Source organism: Pseudophryne corroboree, chromosome 6 (genome assembly GCF_028390025.1).
Source record: "Pseudophryne corroboree isolate aPseCor3 chromosome 6, aPseCor3.hap2, whole genome shotgun sequence".
Lineage (NCBI taxonomy): Eukaryota > Metazoa > Chordata > Amphibia > Anura > Myobatrachidae > Pseudophryne > Pseudophryne corroboree.
Window position 1 is genome coordinate 83,496,803 of NC_086449.1, and position 20,601 is coordinate 83,517,403.

At 45.8% G+C, this 20,601-nt stretch overlaps 1 protein-coding gene across 6 annotated transcripts in view; it reads left to right on the plus strand.

Moving 5' to 3' along the window:
* Nucleotides 1–20,601, plus strand: part of PDE4A (phosphodiesterase 4A) — a 599,090-nt gene that overhangs the window by 554,563 nt on the left and 23,926 nt on the right. For all 6 annotated transcript variants that reach the window (XM_063931378.1, XM_063931380.1, XM_063931379.1 and 3 more), the window contains 4 exons: nt 66–165; nt 14,122–14,276; nt 15,601–15,723; nt 16,354–16,536. In XM_063931378.1, the coding sequence (XP_063787448.1) occupies nt 66–165; nt 14,122–14,276; nt 15,601–15,723; nt 16,354–16,536 (561 nt within the window). The remainder of the gene's footprint in view (nt 1–65; nt 166–14,121; nt 14,277–15,600; nt 15,724–16,353; nt 16,537–20,601) is intronic.

Here is a 20,601-nt window from a genome sequence, read left to right on the forward strand (position 1 = left end):
ACAGTACATGTACGATGACGTGTGATCACATACCCTGCTTAACCCTCTCCGTGTCTTTCTTCCAGGCGGTGTTTACGGATCTGGAGATCTTAGCTGCGATATTTGCGGCCGCTATTCATGATGTGGATCATCCCGGAGTTTCCAATCAGTTTCTTATTAATACAAGTAAGTGGATCCAGCATCTCGTCCGGGTAAAGAGCTACTGATGTCTGTCCACTGAGCAGTGTCGGACTGGGGCATGAAGGGCCCACCGGGGGAATGCAGTGATAGGAGCCCATACTTAAGGGTGTGGCCAGCCTACAGAGGGGAATACACAATAGTCTTGTGCAGTGTAATGCAACATATCTACCATGTATAATACAAGTGCACAGTCTGGAACCTGATCCCTAGAGGAAGGAGTGGGGCCTACCGGTGGTTTCCTTGGTACCCCTGTGGGCCAGTCCGACCCTGCCTCTGAGAAATGTGCAGCACAGAATGGCTCAGAACATCTGTCCTGTGATGGCACAGTCTGCCAGCCACAGATCTTCCCCCTGTATGTGTAATAGAAGTCTGTTGTAGGATTAGTGCAGTGTGACAGGCACCTCCAAAATTTGCTTTGCTGGAGAACATTGCAACTGTCGAATTGCAGGTATTTGATGGTATTTGATGGTTGCCAGCGTTCGGGTGCAGCGGCGGACTCACAGAAGTGGGGTCCACAGCTCAGTAAGTGTGCGTATGCACAAAACACTGACTGCTTCTGCACTGCAGTGGTATATTATTGCCAGTAGTGAACGGGTTAATAGTAAAGAGAAAGTGTATAAGTGCAGGTCAGCACAGAAATATCACTTCACTTAGCGTACCTCCCAAAGTGACCCATTCCAGGAGAGACGCCATGCTCTGTTCCTGGACTTCTGTCTTAATGCATGATAACCATCACTCGTGTTGAAACATCTTTCTTCTCAATGAACTAGTTTAACACAGGTGACCGCAATTATACAGTAAGAAAGAAGTTCCGGAACAGAGCATTTTGTCCCCCCTGGACTGGGTCTTGTTGGGAGGTATGCAATTAGGTTGAAATTAACAGTATGTTATTTATGTCATAAAACAATATTGGTAAATTATTTTAGTTTTAAATAAAACAGTCCTGGTTACAGTTTAGCCCTTGTCTGGTTATGACTGAAAGGAGTCGCTCTGGATGTGTTGGAAACTTCTAATTGTCCACTATCAGCAGCTGTTACTGGATATTACAGCAGTAGAGATCTAACAGAGGGGCAGATGTATTAAGCCTGGAGAAGGCATAAGGAAGTGATAAACCAGTGATATGTGCATGTTGATAAAAACACACCAGCCAATCAGATCCTAACTGTTAATTTACATATTGGAACTGATTGGCTGGTGCGTTATCACCTTGCACATATCACTGGTTTAGCACTTCCTTATGCCTTCTCCAGGTTAATACATCTGCCCCAGAATTTTGGGGGTAATTCCAAGTTGATCGCAGCAGGATTTTTGATAGCAGTTGGGCAAAACCATGTGCACTGCAGGGGAGGCAGATATAACATGTGCAGAAAGAGTTAGATTTGGGTGGGTTATTTTATTTCTGTGCAGGGTAAATACTGGCTGCTTTATTTTTACACTGCAATTTAGATTGCAGATTGAACTCACCACACCATAGAAACATAGAAACATAGAATTTGTCGGCAGATAAGAACCACTTGGCCCATCTAGTCTGCCCCTTTTTTTTTTTTTTTATATTATTTTTATCTCTAACCTTATTTGATCCTTATTTCTTTGTAAGGATATCCTTATGTCTATCCCATGCATGTTTAAATTGCTCTACTGTCTTAGCCTCTACCACCTCTGATGGGAGGCTATTCCACTTGTCCACTACCCTTTCTGTGAAATATTTTTTCCGCAAATTTCCCCTGAACCTCCCCCCCTCCAGTCTCAGTGCATGTCCTCGTGTCCTATTGCTTCTCTTCATTTGGAGAATGTTTCCCTCCTGGACTTTGTTAAAACCCTTGATATATTTGAAAGTTTCTATCATGTCCCCCCTTTCCCTTCTCTGCTCCAAACTATACATATTGAGATTTCTTAACTCTTTCTGCACGTTATATCTGCCTCCCCTGCAGTGCACATGGTTTTGCCCAATTGCTAACAAAAATCCTGCTGCGATCAACTTGGAATTACTCCCTTTACTGGGTGTATCAGCAGAACTGTGAGTACTCACCGTTTTGGAGGGGCCTTCCTAGTTTTTTCTTGGTTGTTACAAGCGAGAGTCAGTGCTCCCAAAGGTTCTGATATGGTGGCAGAGTCTCTGTGGCTCTTACGGTTTCCTTATTGATGGGAGATGGTCTGTGGCTTTTTCTTGTCTCTGCGTCTTGGACTATGCGGCTTAGGCCCCTCACGTTGTGGGTATGTGTGTGGGTAGGAAGAGCTGTACTTGCTAAATCTGTACACAGTCCTTTTCATACTGGCTTCCAGTAGTGGAGCTCTGCACACAGCAGCCGGTGGAATGATCTACCTCTCGCTGTGTTTTTTTATCAGCCAAGGACACACTGCAGTATTATTATTATTATTTATTATCCTTTATTTATATGGTGCCACAAGGGTTCCGCAGCGCCCGATTACAGAGTACATAAATAATCAAAACAGGAACTTACAGTTGAAGACAATATAGGAAAAGTACAGGGTAAATAAACACAGCTACAGCAGCATGTGACACTGAAATAAATCGGGTGGCAGAAAACAGCGGTATTTGGTGCAGTTGTAGATTATTAAAGTAAGACAAAGGATGAGCAAATGAGGGAAGAGGCCCTGCTCATGAGAGCTTACATTCTAAAGGGGAGGAGCAGACAGACAGGAGGAGTGCCCCAGATGGGTAGACAGAGAGCGTGAAACAGAGGGTTAGGATGAGATTTGGCTGGGTTTGGTAAAGAAGTGGATCTTGAGAGTCCGTTTGAAGTTTTGTGGAGAGACAGATGGGGAGAGGTAGGGAATTCCAGAGAAAGGGAGCAGCACGTGAGAAATCTTGGAGGTAGGAGTGGGAGGAGCTAATCAGTTTGCAGTAGAGACAGTGGGCCTAATTCAGACCTGATCGGTCGCTAGGGTTTTTTTGCACTGCTGCGAACAGATAGTCGCCGCCCATAGGGGAGTGTATTTTTGCTTTTCAAGTGTGCGAACGCGTGTGTAGCAGAGCTGTACAAACAGATCTTGTGCAGTCTCTGAGTAGCCCAGGACTTACTCAGCTGCTGCGATCACATCAGCCTGTCCGGGACTGGAATTGACGTCAGGAACCCTCCCTGCAAACACATGGACACGCCTGCGTTTCTCCAACCACTCTTGACACCCACAAACGCCTTCTCCTTGTCAATCTCCTTGCAATCGGCTGTGCGAATGGATTCTTCGTAAAACCCATCGCACAGCAACGATCCACTTTGTACCTGTGCAACGCGCTTACGCATTGTGGTGCATGTGCAGTTCTGACCTGATCGCAGCACTGCAAAAAACACTAGCGAGCGATCAGGTCTGAATTAGGCCCAGTCTGCCTTAGCAGACGAAAGAGGACGGGTCGGAGAGTAAAGGGAGATAAGGTCAGAGATGTAGATGGGAGAGGAGTGGGTGAGGGCTTTGTAGGTGAGTGTGAGAAGCTTGAATTGGATTCTGAAAGGGAAGGGGAGCCAGTGAAGGTTTTGTAAGAGAGGAGAGGTGGACGTAGTGCGTTTGGTGATGAAAATAAGCCAGGCTGCAGCATAGAGGATAGATTGGAGTGGAGAGAGGTATTTGTCAGGGATGCCAGCTAGGAGAAGATTACAGTAATCTAGTCTGGAGATGACCGGTGAGTGGATAAGGGTCTTAGTAGCATCCTGGGTCAGTAGTTCTGTGTGTGGCTGTGGACATGCTGCACTTGATGGATCTTTGTGATCTTTTCCAACACGTTTCTCTTAGATAACCAGGCTTCCTCAGGGATTGTGTATAGCTGTGGCCCTCCAGCTGCTGTGGAACTACACATCCCAGCATGCCGTGCCCCAGTTTTAACATGCCTTAATAGCAAAACTGTGGCAGGGCATGCTGGGATGTGTAGTTCCACAGCAGCTGGAGGGATGCAGGTTGAAGACCCATGGTGTATAGGTTGGATTGTGTTGCTGGACATATGCTAATTAGGCAACTATGGTCACATGTGAAATCTGCTTGTTAGTTAATTGCTAAATGTTAGATACAGCTGGGTCTGCGGTCATCTATCCTACAAACAAGCGGCTGAATCACGATTGCGACTAGCTGCGCCTGGGTGCAACCCGCTCGTGGGAATGTATGCACCCATGCAACCCGATAGATTGTAAGCTTGCGAGCAGGGCCTTCCTACCTCTGTCTGTCTGTCTTTACCCAGTTTTGTTCTTTCTCTGACGTCCTAGTGGATGCTGGGACTCCGTAAGGACCATGGGGAATAGCGGCTCCGCAGGAGACAGGGCACAAAATAAAAGCTTAAGGATCAGGTGGTGTGCACTGGCTCCTCCCCCTATGACCCTCCTCCAAGCCTCAGTTAGATTTTTGTGCCCGGCCGAGAAGGGTGCAATCTAGGTGGCTCTCCTGAGCTGCTTAGAATAAAAGTTTAGTTAGGTTTTTTTATTTTCAGTGAGTCCTGCTGGCAACAGGCTCACTGCATCGTGGGACTAAGGGGAGAAGAAACGGACTCACCTGAGTGCAGAGTGGATCGGGTTTCTTAGGCTACTGGACACTAGCTCCAGAGGGACGATCACAGGTTCAGCCTGGATGGGTCACCGGAGCCGCGCCGCCGTCCCCCTTACAGAGCCAGAAGAGACGAAGAGGTCCGGTGAAATCGGCGGCAGAAGACATCCTGTCTTCAGACTAAGGTAGCGCACAGCACCGCAGCTGTGCGCCATTGCTCTCAGCACACTTCACACTCCGGTCACTGAGGGTGCAGGGCGCTGGGGGGGGAGCGCCCTGAGACGCAATATAACAGAATACCTTAGGTGGCAAAACAGAATACATCACATATAGCTCCTGGGCTATATGGATGTATTTTAATCCCCTGCCATTTTACACAAAAAAGCGGGAGATAAGGACGTCGTGAAGGGGCGGAGCCTATCTCCTCAGCACACAAGCGCCATTTTCCCTCACAGCTCCGCTGGAAGGACGGCTCCCTGACTCTCCCCTGCAGTCCTGCTTCAGAATCAGGGTAAAAAAGAGAAGGGGGGGCATTTTTGGCAGCAAATAACGATAATAACAGCAGCTATAAGGGAATAACACTTATATAAGGTTATCCCTGTATATATATATATAGCGCTGGGTGTGTGCTGGCAGACTCTCCCTCTGTCTCTCCAAAGGGCTAAGTGGGGTCCTGTCCTCTATCAGAGCATTCCCGGTGTGTGTGCTGTGTGTCGGTACGCGTGTGTCGACATGTATGAGGAGGAAAATTATGTGGAGGCGGAGCAGTTGCCTGTGTTGGTGATGTCACCCCCTAGGGAGTCGACACCTGACTGGATGATTGTATTTAAACAATTAAGTGATAATGTCAGCAATTTGCAAAAAACTGTTGACGACATGAGACAGCCGGCAAATCAATTAGTGCCTGTCCAGGCGTCTCAGACACCGTCAGGGGCGCTAAAACGCCCGTTACCTCAGTGGGTCGACACAGACCCTGACACAGATACTGAGTCTAGTGTCGACGGTGACGAGACAAACGTAATGTCCAGTAGGGCCACACGTTACATGATCACGGCAATGAAAGAGGCATTGAACCTTTCTGACACTACAAGTACCATAAAGAAGGGTATTATGTGGGGTGAGAAAAAACTACCAATATTTTTTCCTGAGTCAGAGGAAATAAATGAGGTGTGTGAAAAAGCGTGGGTTTCCCCCGATAAAAAACAGCTAATTTCTAAAAAAATTATTAGCATTATATCCTTTCCCGCCAGAGGTTAGGGCGCGTTGGGAAACACCCCCTAGGGTAGATAAGGCGCTCACACGTTTATCAAAACAAGTAGCGTTACCGTCTCCTGATACGGCTACCCTAAAAGAACCAGCTGATAGAAGGCTGGAAAATATCCTAAAAAGTATATACACACATACTGGTGTTATACTGCGACCAGCAATCGCCTCAGCCTGGATGTGCAGTGCTGGAGTCGCATGGTCGGATTCCCTGACCGAGAATATTGATACCCTGGATAGGGACAATATTTTGTTAACTATAGAACATTTAAAGGATGCATTACTATATATGCGTGATGCACAGAGGGATATTTGCACCCTGGCATCAAGAGTAAGTGCTATGTCCATCTCTGCCAGAAGAGCGTTATGGACGCGACAGTGGTCAGGGGATGCGGATTCCAAACGGCACATGGAAGTATTGCCGTATAAAGGGGAGGAGTTATTTGGGGCTGGTCTATCGGACCTGGTGGCCACGGCAACGGCTGGAAAATCCACCTTTTTACCCCAGGTCACTCCACATCAGCAGAAAAAGACACCGTCTTTTCAAACTCAGTCCTTTCGTTCCCATAAGTACAAGCGAGCAAAAGGCCACTCTTTTCTGCCCCGGGGCAGAGGAAGAGGAAAAAGACTGCACCATGCAGCCGCTTCACAGGAGCAGAAGCCCTCCCCTGCTTCTGCCAAGTCTTCAGCATGACGCTGGGGCTTTACAAGCAGACTCAGATATGGTGGGGGCCCGTCTCAAGAATTTCAACGCGCAGTGGGCTCACTCGCAAGTGGATCCCTGGATTCTACAGGTAGTATCGCAGGGGTACAAACTGGAATTCGAGGCGTTTCCCCCTCGTCGTTTCCTGAAGTCTGCTTTACCAAAGTCTCCCTCCGACAGGGAGGCAGTTTTGGAAGCCATTCACAAGCTGTATTCCCAGCAGGTGATAATCAAGGTACCCCTCCTGCAACAAGGAAAGGGGTATTATTCCACGCTGTTTGTGGTACCGAAGCCGGACGGCTCGGTGAGACCAATTTTAAATCTGAAATCCTTGAACACTTACATAAAAAGGTTCAAATTCAAGATGGAGTCACTCAGAGCAGTGATAGCAAACCTGGAAGAAGGGGACTATATGGTGTCTCTGGACATCAAAGATGCTTATCTCCACGTCCCGATATACCCTTCTCACCAAGGGTACCTCAGGTTTGTAGTACAAAACTGTCATTATCAGTTTCAGACGCTGCCGTTTGGATTGTCCACGGCACCTCGGGTCTTTACCAAGGTAATGGCCGAAATGATGATTCTTCTACGAAGAAAAGGCATTTTAATTATCCCTTACTTGGACGATCTCCTGATAAGGGCAAGATCCAGGGAACAGTTAGAAGTCGGAGTAGCACTATCTCAGGTAGTGTTACGTCAGCACGGGTGGATTCTAAATATTCCAAAATCGCAGCTGATTCCAACGACACGTCTACTGTTCCTAGGAATGATTCTGGACACAGTCCAGAAGAAGGTGTTTCTCCCGGAGGAGAAGGCCAGGGAGTTATCCGAGCTAGTCAGGAACCTCCTAAAACCAGGACAGGTCTCAGTGCATCAGTGCACGAGGGTCCTGGGGAAAATGGTGGCTTCTTACGAAGCGATTCCATTCGGAAGATTCCATGCAAGAACATTTCAGTGGGATCTACTGGACAAATGGTCCGGATCGCATCTGCAGATGCATCAGCGGATAACCCTGTCGCCAAGGACAAGGGTGTCTCTCCTGTGGTGGCTGCAGAGTGCTCATCTACTAGAGGGCCGCAGATTTGACATTCAGGATTGGATCCTGGTAACCACGGATGCCAGCCTGAGAGGCTGGGGAGCAGTCACACAGGGAAGGAATTTCCAGGGCCTGTGGTCAAGCTTGGAAACGTCTCTTCATATAAACATTCTGGAACTAAGGGCCATTTACAATGCCCTAAGTCAAGCAAAACCTCTGCTTCAGGGTCAGGCGGTGTTGATCCAATCGGACAACATCACGTCAGTCGCCCACGTAAACAGACAGGGCGGCACGAGAAGCAGGAGGGCAATGGCAGAAGCTGCAAGGATTCTTCGCTGGGCGGAAAATCATGTGATAGCACTGTCAGCAGTATTCATTCCGGGAGTGGACAACTGGGAAGCAGACTTCCTCAGCAGACACGACCTTCACCCGGGAGAGTGGGGACTTCACCCAGAAGTCTTCCACCTGATTGTAAACCGTTGGGAAAAACCAAAGGTGGACATGATGGCGTCACGTCTAAACAAAAAACTGGACAGATATTGCGCCAGGTCAAGGGACCCTCAGGCAATAGCAGTGGACGCTCTGGTAACGCCGTGGGTGTACCAGTCAGTGTATGTGTTCCCTCCTCTGCCTCTCATACCAAAAGTACTGAGAATCATAAGAAGGAGAGGAGTAAGAACTATACTCGTGGTTCCGGATTGGCCAAGACGGACTTGGTACCCGGAACTTCAAGAGATGCTCACGGACGAACCGTGGCCTCTACCTCTAAGAAAGGACCTGCTACTGCAGGGGCCTTGTCTGTTCCAGGACTTACCGCGGCTGCGTTTGACGGCATGGCGGTTGAACGCCGGATCCTGAGGGAAAAAGGCATTCCAGAAGAAGTCATCCCTACTCTGGTCAAAGCCAGGAAGGACGTAACCGCAAAACATTATCACCGCATTTGGCGTAAATATGTTGCGTGGTGTGAGGCCAAGAAGGCCCCTACAGAGGAATTTCAACTGGGTCGTTTCCTTCATTTCCTGCAAACAGGACTGTCTATGGGCCTAAAGTTAGGGTCCATTAAGGTTCAAATTTCGGCCCTGTCGATTTTCTTCCAGAAAGAACTGGCTTCAGTACCTGAAGTTCAGACATTTGTAAAAGGGGTGCTGCACATACAGCCTCCTTGGGATCTCAATGTGGTGTTGAGTTTTCTAAAGTCACATTGGTTTGAACCACTTTCCACTGTGGACTTAAAATATCTCACATGGAAGGTGTCGATGCTGTTAGCCTTGGCTTCAGCCAGGCGTGTGTCAGAATTGGCGGCTTTATCGTATAAAAGCCCTTACTTAATTTTTCATTCTGACAGGGCGGAATTGAGGACTCGTCCTCAATTTCTACCTAAGGTGGTTTCTGCATTTCACATGAACCAACCTATTGTGGTACCTGCGGCTACCAGGGACTTAGAGGACTCTAAGTTGCTTGACGTTGTCAGGGCCTTGAAAATATATGTTTCCAGGACGGCTGGAGTCAGAAAATCTGACTCGCTGTTTATCCTGTATGCACCCAACAAGCTGGGTGCTCCTGCTTCTAAGCAGACGATTGCTCGTTGGATTTGTAGTACAATTCAGCTTGCACATTCTGTGGCAGGATTGCCACAGCCAAAATCAGTAAAAGCCCATTCCACAAGGAAAGTGGGCTCATCTTGGGCGGCTGCCCGAGGGGTCTCGGCTTTACAACTTTGCCGAGCAGCTACTTGGTCAGGGGCAAACACGTTTGCTAAATTCTACAAATTTGATACCCTGGCTGAGGAGGACCTGGAGTTCTCTCATTCGGTCCTGCAGAGTCATCCGCACTCTCCCGCCCGTTTGGGAGCTTTGGTATAATCCCCATGGTCCTTACGGAGTCCCAGCATCCACTAGGACGTCAGAGAAAATAAGATTTTACTTACCGATAAATCTATTTCTCATAGTCCGTAGTGGATGCTGGGCGCCCATCCCTAGTGCGGATTGTCTGCAATACTTGTATATAGTTATTGTTACAAAGATTCGGGTTATTCTTGTTGTGAGCCATCTTTTCAGAGGCTCCTTTGCGTTTATCATACTGTTAACTGGGTTCAGATCACAAGTTATACGGTGTGATTGGTGTGGCTGGTATGAGTCTTACCCGGGATTCAAGATCCTTCCTTATTATGTACGCTCGTCCGGGCACAGTATCCTAACTGAGGCTTGGAGGAGGGTCATAGGGGGAGGAGCCAGTGCACACCACCTGATCCTTAAGCTTTTATTTTGTGCCCTGTCTCCTGCGGAGCCGCTATTCCCCATGGTCCTTACGGAGTCCCAGCATCCACTACGGACTACGAGAAATAGATTTATCGGTAAGTAAAATCTTATTATTACTGTTGTTTTAATTGTAAGGCGCAGCGGAGTATGCTGCGCGATATAAGAAACTGTTAATAAAATAAATAATCCTATGGATGGGGGGTACGTGCGCAGTGCACCTGCACGGCCGCGGTCATGCTAGTCGCGGCAATCTACTCATGATTGTTGTGGCTAGTAGCCAAGCTGAGCCACATCTGTAGATTGAGAAATAGAGATTTGTAGAAAGAAAAAAGTTATTATAACATAAACAACTGTGGATCAGCCTGGGGGGAGATGTATCAAACCTCGGCGAGAGATAAAATACCAGCCAATCAGCTCCTGTCATGTTACAGGCTAAAAAAAATGACAGGAGCTGATTGGTTGGGACTTTATCTCTCTCCGCTTTATTTTCCCCCGAAGGCTTGATACATCCCACCCATATTGTGATCGAATAAAATAAATACATCTATTATAAGTTTTGATTTAAATTGCACCTAGTTTTTGAAAGAATGATTTATTTGATTGCTTTCACAATATAAATAAATATATATTAGATGCTATAAAAAAAGAATGTTGTAAAAAGTTGTTTTTTGTATTTTTTTGCTGGGTTGTTGGTTATAGGAATGCACTTAGGGCCTAATTCAGACCTGATCGCAGCAGCAAATTTGTTCTCTAATGGGCAAAACCATGGGGGTAATTCCAAGTTGATCGCAGCAGGATTTTTGATAGCAACTGGGCAAAACCATGTGCACTGCAGGTGAGGCAGATATAACATGTGCAGAGAGAGTTAGATTTGGGTGGGTTATATTGTTTCTGAGCAGGGTAAATACTGGCTGCTTTATTTTTAAAAATTCTATATCACTCCTCGCGCTAATGGATTAATTAGAGGCAACAGGGCATGAATAACCTCAATCCATTTATTCTTTTATGATATTATTTAATATCCATGAAATCAATCATAAAAAATACAAAAAAAGACATCACACAAATTGACTTAATTAATATGCGCATATATTAAACCCCACTATAAAACCTAATATATCATAATATTAATATTGAGCATAAGAGGTGGATCATATAGTTATATTGCTGTACTTGACCACAGTGGATTAATCCGATGTTTGTACAATTGATATTGTCCTTAATTTATTGGATTTCTAAATAGTACAGTCCCGTTAGATGTATTTGATAACACTTGAACTAAATAACTTGTAGTATACTATAGATGCAGTATATTACCAGTCGCTGAAATTGTCCGTATGCTTGCAAAGAGCAAGATTCTTTGTTTCGGGGAGATGTCTTAGATCCTGGAGGATGGAACAACCATGCTGAGCTCGGTGCACTGCACGCACCTGTTGTATATTGCAGCTCCCGTTCACTGACCACTACTCGTGGCGTCCTCCGTCTCCCGCTATCTTAGCTCCAATAGGCAGTGCCCACACCTTGCAGGCTATGGGGAAGAGACCGTCCGGCTACTGGAGCTCAGCACACCGCCGGCACCTGTCAGCTGAATGCGCTCCCGTCCTCAAGCCGCCGCATATAGCGTCCTCCTTTCTCCCGACTCTCAGCCTTAGAGCAACAACTGCACATCAACAGGAACCATCAGATAGTATCAACTGGGTCACAATTCGGGCATTTTCTCTGACGCGTTTCGCTTCTAATTGAAGCTTCCTCATAGAGTAAACTTTAGTGGTCAGTGAACGGGAGCTGCAATATACAACAGGTGCGTGCAGTGCACCGAGCTCAGTATGGTTGTTCCATCCTCCAGGATCTAAGACATCTCCCCGAAACAAAGAATCTTGCTCTTTGCAAGCATACGGACAATTTCAGCGACTGGTAATATACTGCATCTATAGTATACTACAAGTTATTTAGTTCAAGTGTTATCAAATACATCTAACGGGACTGTACTATTTAGAAATCCAATAAATTAAGGACAATATCAATTGTACAAACATCGGATTAATCCACTGTGGTCAAGTACAGCAATATAACTATATGATCCACCTCTTATGCTCAATATTAATATTATGATATATTAGGTTTTATAGTGGGGTTTTATATATGTGCATATTAATTAAGTCAATTTGTGTGATGTCTTTTTTTTGTATTTTTTATGATTGATTTCATGGATATTAAATAATATCATAAAAGAATAAATGGATTGAGGTTATTCATGCCCTGTTGCCTCTAATTAATCTATTAGCGCGAGGAGTGATATAGAATTTTTGTTCGCTTACATCTGGTTTAAACCAGGTGGGATTGTGTTGGCTATATCCACAAGCCAATTATTCTTCGCTGCTTTGTTGATTATATTGGTTTTTTATACATTTATTTTATATTAATGGTTTGTATATATGTGAGGTGGGTGTGTATTTAGATATATGCACCTATCCACAGTTATATATACATTTGTGTATTTAGTGATTAGCGCCAGACATTACTAGTGGTGTACAAGTGCTTTATTTTTACACTGCAAATTAGATGCAGATTGAACACACCACACCCAAATCTAACTCTCTCTGCACATGTTATATCTGCCTCCCCTGCAGTGCACATGGTTTTGCCCAGTTGCTATCAAAAATCCTGCTGCGATCAACTTGGAATTACCCCCCATGTGCACTGCAGGTGGGGCAGATGTAACATGTGCAGAGAGAGTAATGCTCCGTACACACTATGCAATATCATTTACGATTTGAACGATATTGTTAGTTTCTGAATGATATTGTATAATGTGTACGCAGCATCCGACGTACGATGCGCGCTCCCGCGGGTCGCATGTGACGACGTACGTCGGACTGCATGCAGTCTTGATGAGGTGATATTGTGTGGTTTTGTACTCCAGTGATTACTTTGTTTCTAGACATCGTTTGACATCGTTTGTAGTGTGTAAACACGATCCAATCCGATATGATATCTTATGCAATATTATACGATATTGTATCTTATGGGATCGCATAAAGTGTACATAGCATTAGAGTTGGGTGGGTTATATAGTTTCTGTGCAGGGTAAATACTGGCTGCTTTATTTTTACACTGCAATTTAGATTTCAATTTGAACACACCCCACCCAAATCTAACTCTCTCTGCACGTTACATCTGCCCCACCTGCAGTGCACATGATTTTGCCCATTAGAGAACAAATTTGCTTCTGCGATCAGGTCTGAATTAGGTCCTTAGGTCTATATTGAGCTCTTTTGTTGTCAAGGTTCCCAAATTGTATATCCACTTGGTTTCGGCCTGGTTGATTTCAGCAATATAGTTTCTGGCTCTCCAAGGGATATTGACTTTTTCCAACCCTGTAATCTGATTCCGGTTATGTTGCCTCCATGTGCTTTCTTAAACGCTATGATTTGTTACTTCTTTCTAAATATTTCTTAAATGTTCGTTGATCTAAACGTCTGAGTTTCCTTACCGCTTGTCCAATATATTGTAATTTGCAGGGAAACTGAAGTGCATATACTGTAAGACTCCTTTTGTGTTGCGTGTTATGGAGTCTTTTATTTTTATTATTTATTCCATTTGTGGCTGACTTTATTTCTGTTGTTGGTTTTCTGCTTTTGGTCTGGAGTTGCTTGCATGCAGAGGATCTAAAACCTGGGGGGATCGAGGTGGCTCCCACCCAGTTCCTGACTGTCATTTTCTGAGTTTAATGTGGCTTGAAATGAGTTCTATTTTCAAGTTCTGTTGCTCTTTCGTATAGGACCTTTGGATTCTTTGGAAGAATTGTCTTCAAGTCCTCATCTTGTAGAAGGAGGGTCCAGTGCTTCCTTATAATGTTGTTACCTTCCCTTGCTTGGTCTGAAGTAAAGTGCTTGTGATGTGCACACACTATAAGCATTGATGGTAATACCAGCGGGTGGCTTCCATGCAATGGCTAGTCGCCATCGCATCGCTGGATTTGATGTCGTCATCGCGACAACCACTCGATGCCAGAATTCCAATGTCCATCTCTAGATCCAGCAACCCCTGCCCTTTGCCGACTGGGTCCCTGAGGCCTCCATCTGTCCAGTGCTGTATGTTCCTCTGTCTGTCTATGGCATTTTCATGGCACTAGAAGTCCGCTGTCCTGCACACTGGATCCCTGGCTAATGACGTCTCTTTTGTCTCGCAATCAGATTCAGAGCTGGCGTTAATGTACAATGATGAGTCTGTGCTGGAGAACCATCACCTGGCTGTGGGGTTTAAGCTCCTGCAGGAGGAGAACTGTGACATCTTCCAGAACCTGACGAAACGCCAACGCCAGACAATGAGGAAGATGGTGATCGACATGGTAATGAGGCATTTGTACATAACCACACATGGTGACAGGATCAGAGATACGTTTTGTGTGTAAAATGATTGGGCTGTTTACTCAGGCATGAACTAATGTACAGGTGGTTCCACCCCTGTGGATCCTTAACCTTCTCACTCATATTGAGGTTTAGATACATCACACCTAACCGTGCCATACCACAAATGAATGTTTAGATACGTCATGCCTGACCGTGCCATACCGCAGGTTAGATACAGTACACCATGTCTGACGGTGCCAAACCGCATATTGGTGCTTAGCTACAGTACACCATGTCTGACAGTGCCAAACCGCAGATTGGTGCTTAGCTACAGTACACCATGTCTGACAGTGCCATACCGCAGATTGGTGCTTAGCTACAGTACACCATGCCTGACAGTGCCATACTGCAGATTAATGCTTAGCTACATGATAGCCAAGAGTGATGTACTGCAGATTGGTGCTTAGATGTGTCATGGCGGACCGTTCCATACTATAGATGAGTGCTTAGATACATCATGTAAATGGAGGATTCTAGCCGCCATGGCTGCCATCATGTGCAGCGGTGGAGACAGGGTAACTGCCCTCACTGGAAAGATTCCAGCCAGAAGGTGCAGTTCCTTGCCTTGGCAATAATATGTTTAGTTGCAAAGAGGGCACATTTAAATTGTGTGGACAGTAAAGTTTGGGAGGGTCATATCTAAGCAACTCTAAATCACAATGTATATATAAAGCTGCCGAGTGTACCATGCTACATGCAAAGTCAGGCATAATGCCCCCCATGTATGGCAACATGGCTTCTCAGGGGTAAATTTGCCCCATGTCACTGGATTTTCTTCTACTCGTGTATAAGGCCCAATGTATATATATAGTGGAGCCATCCTATCCGCAGTGTCAGAGGAAATCCCAGTGACATTAGCGCATGTCCTTTCCTCCCGGTTGTAGGGCCGAGCATCCTACACAGAGTAGCAGAATCATCACTCCGCTTCTATCTGCTAATCACTTCATCAGCAGGCATTACTAATAGAGATATGTTGGCATGGATTAAATATATATTAGATAGATAAGATAGATATTAAATATATATTAGATTTGATAGATACTCTAGATAGATAGATATTAAATATATATTAAATAGACACTATAGATATATATTAAATACATATTAGATAAATAGATAGGTAGATAGATATGAAATATATAAGATAGATAGATAGATAGATAGATAGATAGATAGATAGATAGATAGATAGATAGATAGATAGATAGATAGATAATTAGGGGTAGAATGTTTTTTCAGATATAATTTTTCTTACCTCACCAGGTCCTGGCAACTGACATGTCCAAACACATGAGCCTGTTAGCCGACCTGAAGACTATGGTGGAGACCAAGAAAGTGACCAGTTCTGGTGTGTTGCTGCTAGATAATTACACAGACAGGATGCAGGTGAGTAATAACACATGGATTGTACAGTGTATAACGAGGCTGCACTCACGGTCCTATTATACAGTAGCCACCTGGGTGGTGCTGGATGTAATGGAGTGTGAGACGGCCGGACCACCGAAACTCCGGCCAAACTCGTACGTTTTTTTGAAACCAGCAAACTTTACAAGGCAAAACCAACCAGGTTTTGCCTTGTAAACGGTTGTTGCTTTAAAAACACGGCCGGAGTCTCGGAGCTCAGGCCGTCTCGCACTCCATTACATCCGGCCCCACATGTTTTCCCTATGGTACCAGGACTGAGGTACCTGTCCCAAAGGATGAGCAGTAGTGAACATACAGAAGGCATGGAAACCTGTGTAGATGTTGGGAATACAAGTTTACAAGTAGATTAGTACAAGTAAATCGGGTGCGTTTTTAGGAGCAACAAAGGGAAAGGCTGTGTATGCCTGACAGGCCCCTGGGGAGAAGTATCAAACCTTGGAGAGAGAGACAGTACCAACTAATCAATCAACGTCAGTTGATAGAAGCTGATTGGTACTTTATCTCTCCAGGTGACCATGCACAAGCCCCAGACATAACTTGGATCTCATCAGACCTGCCCTTAGATTCCATCATTGCTCTCTGCCATTACAGGTCCTCCGTAACATGGTGCACTGTGCCGATCTCAGCAACCCAACCAAACCGCTGGAACTGTATCGTCAGTGGACGGATCGTATCCTGGAGGAGTTCTTCAGACAGGGAGACAAGGAGCGGGAGAGGGGGATGGAGATCAGCCCCATGTGTGACAAGCATACGGCCTCTGTGGAGAAATCACAGGTGAGCAGTCTGTAATATGGGGGAGGGGTGTGTGATGAATCAGCCCTCACTACTACTTCCCAAGTCACCCATCCTAGTCAGGGAGTTGCCATCTTGCATATAGGAATGTGGCAATTGTCAGATAGTTGTACACAGAAGTCCATGTATGAGAAGTAGCACAGAGGAAAATGGAAAATGGCGTACGCTTGTCCTACCCTTCTTGCCTGGAGCCCAAGCGTCCCATTTGAAGTTTAAAAATTAGGCGTCTGTGTACTAATTCTTGAAGAGAGATAAAGAGGAGAGAGTTAAATTACCGGCCAATCAGCTCCTAACTGTCATGTTACATGCTGTATTTAAAAAATGATAGTTAGATCTGAACAATATGTAGTCGGCCGATCCAGCGGATCCTGCATCAGCAAGGGGTGACGGAGGATGCCATGCTGCATTTGGCATAATGGCATCGTTAGTGATGTCTTCTGATTGACCTTGCAGCAGGACCGAACAGAAGACATTGCTTATGACCGCAGGAGCACGGAATTTGGTCATACACACTGCCCGATTTGATGTTCCGATCTGCCTGGAAAGGACAAATGGGGCTGATATCTGCGTAGTGTGTACCTGGCCTTAGACACAGAAGACTGGGAGGAGATTCGCGGTCTTGTAGCCTGTAAATCTCTCCGTGTGAAAATATATACAAATTACTCTATAGGTGGTACTATGTTCCCACCCGTCTTCATAAAAGGGACCCTAGTATACCAACCGGCTGTTGGAGGAATTGTACATGGGAAAGGCACATTTATTCATATATGGTGGGATTGTTCTAAACTCCGCTCATTCTGGCCTGATGTCAGAAATTTGATTACCTCCCTTACGGGTATTACCGTCCCGTTTTCTCCATGATTTTATCTCCTGACTACTGAAATCCCTGGGGCCATCAGTCACGTGCCAGATTGCAGCCAGCTGGTAACAGTCCTCCCCTCCCCAGGATCTGGCATGTTTACAGGATGGAATTTATGTATTATCTGTAATACCTCTCTGTCTTTTTCTAAAACATGGAACCCCTGGACCTCATATTTTCCAGCTCAGCACCCATTTGTTTAATGGTGTATCCTAGGTTTCCAGTCTTATTAAACTGTGTACATCTTTCATTCATTTTGATGTGCTGTAGTTGAAGCTTTTTGTTTCCTTTATACCAGCGGTTCCCAACCTTTTTTCTCTCCCGTACCCCTTGATTAGGCTTTTCATTTTTGAGTACCCACTCGTCTCATAAATCCTCGCCAGAAAAGTTTGTTTTTGTTAGGTTAGTAATGTTGTCGGCTCCAGGACCATACGGTCACATCATAGAAACATGCTATTACTATGACCAAATCCCAGCAATACCAGTCACCATAATACAGGTTGAGTATCCCTTATCCAAAATGCTTGGGACCAGAGGTATTTTGGATATCGGATTTTTCCGTATTTTGGAATAATTGCATTCCATAATGAGATATCATGGTGATGGGACCCAAGTATAAGCACAGAATCCATTTATGTTACATATACACCTTATACACCCAGCCTGAAGGTAATTTTAGCCAATATTTTTAATAACTTTTTGCATTAAACAAAGTGTGTCTATATTCACACAATTCATTTATGTTTCATATACACCTTATACACACACCCTGAAGGTAATTTAATACAATATTTTTAATAACTTTGAGTATTAAACAAAGTTTGTGTACACTGAGCCATCAAAAAACAAAGGTTTCACTATCTCAGTCTCACTCAAAAAAGTCTGTATTTCGGAATATTTGGATATGGGATACTCAACCTGTACAGGCAAAGCAAGAAAATAGTGTAACCAGTAACCAATGTGCCATAATAGCACACACAGACCCACAAGACACTTATGTATTTACAGTTGCACTTGGAGAGGTGGATCCGAGCACAATAGCAGCTCCTACATCTAGTCGCGGCGGTGTGACCCGGCGTCCTCCATGCGCAACTGCGCATGCGCCGGGTCACACAACCGCCATTACCGGCTTCAATTTGAAGTACCACTCTGCAGTCCGGCGCGTACCCCCGGTTGGGAACCACTGCTTTATACCATTCACAATTTAATTTGTTGCATCAAATTTCCTCTGATAACTGGATGTTCTATTACATCTGTTTTTTCTGATTGTACAACCTGATAAATAAAGTTTTTTAAAAAAATTAAAATGACAGGTAGGAGCTGATTGGTTGGTAGTTTATCTCTCTTTACTTTATCTCTCTCCAAGGCTTAGTACATCTGACTCTAGGACTGTTACGTAGCAAGAGGTATTTTGAAGACACTGGGGCAAAGAACAGTAATGTGCTGTAATCGATAATAACCAATCAGATCCCAGCTATCACTAGTCTGACTACACTAAACTGCTAAAAGCTGAACTCTGATTGGTGCTATGGACTACAGAACCTTGTAGGTTATTCTACCATATTATGAAGAGAGCCTGTTATATATTTATCCAATGATCCGATGCTCTCTTGCATTGGGCGCACACTGAAGGTCATCTCATCTATCTTCCACTACAAGTCCCAGCCAGGCCCTGACTGGAGAGTCACAAGCCTGGCATAATGAATAATACTGAATTCCAGTCACCACCACCAAGAACAGGAGACTGTATTACAGAGTCAGTGGGACAGTCACAGGGTGTTCCATCCGCAGATTACACCCTAGTGGGCATCGTCTTTCTTTATGTGACGTCCCGCATCTGCGTGATTGCCTGAGCAATGCTAAAGCTCACTTGCTGCGTCATGCCAGGAGAGCCGTACATTGCTGGAGGTCTCACCGGCACAGGAATTTGGCTCAGCCGCAGTGTGCACACACAAGCCGAGTCACACAGCAGCTGCGGTATCTGTATGAGACCGCTCTGATATATATATGCACTCATAAATATTATTTTCTCCTTCATCCACTAGGGGACACTGGAGCGCAGTTACAATGGGGAAATAGTAGGCAGTAATTGGGAGCTGGCACTTTAAAAGTCAAACACTGTGGCTAGCTCCTCCCCTACTATGTCCCCCCTCCAAGCCAGTCTTTGTTTTGTGCCCAGAGGGAGCTGGTCACTCTTTGGGTTTCTCTGAAGAATTTTTTATTTTATTTTAATTTTATTTTCTTTCTTGCACACACAGACTGGCAGCTTTGCCACTGCCAGTCTGCACCGCGGGAGCTGCCGGCGGGGTCCCATCTCAGCTGCGTGCTGCTCGGGATGGGCCCCGGCTGAGGGAGACGCTGAGCTCTCCGGAGCCGGCCGGACACCGCTGCGTGCGGCGCGTGTCGGGGCCGCTCCGTCGGCAGAAGATGCGGGCAGCGGTAAGTATGTGCGGCCGGACACCGCTGCGTGCGGCGCGTGTCAGGGCTGCTTCACCAAGGGGTGAGTAAAAGCAGTGTTGTGGTTGGATGCACACTTTTATTTATACTGTGTAATTTACTGTGTCACAGCCGGCACGGGGATCGCGCCGGAGGCGCGAAGCAAGTTTAAATTTGGCGCCTTTGCGGAGGGGGCGGAGCTTAGCCCCGCTCTACTCTGCTGGACTCAGCGCGCACTGGCGGCCATTTCCCGAGGCTGCAGCGCGGGAAGCAACGGGACACGCAGTGAGCTGGTTACAGTGGGGACAAAAAGGGGGCACTGGGGGCACCTGTATTTTTTTTTGTTAGGGCTGCTTACACTGCACAGTACAGTGCAGGATACTTTGGGCTGCTGTAGCTGCGCTGCTCCCTGCTCTCCCCACTCCCTCCCCTTCTGCCTATTGCTGTGTGTGTGTGTGTGTGTGTGTGTGTGTGTGTGCGGGAGGGTGACAGCTTGGTGCTGCCATGGCAGGCAAAGGCTCCAAGGCAACTCAGAAGCAGAGTCTTCATTTATGTGAGGAGGGGGGGGGGGGTCAGAATCTACCCAGTCCTCATCAGAACCCCAGAGCACCCCTGCATGGACATCACAGCTCCCGGAGGTTATGTCCCTGCTGACTAGGGAACTGAAGGCCTCTAGAGAAGACAGAGAGGCGGCCCGGGTCCGACAGCCGGTGCCGGAGCCTGAACCAGCATGGGCTATTTCCCTTGCAAAA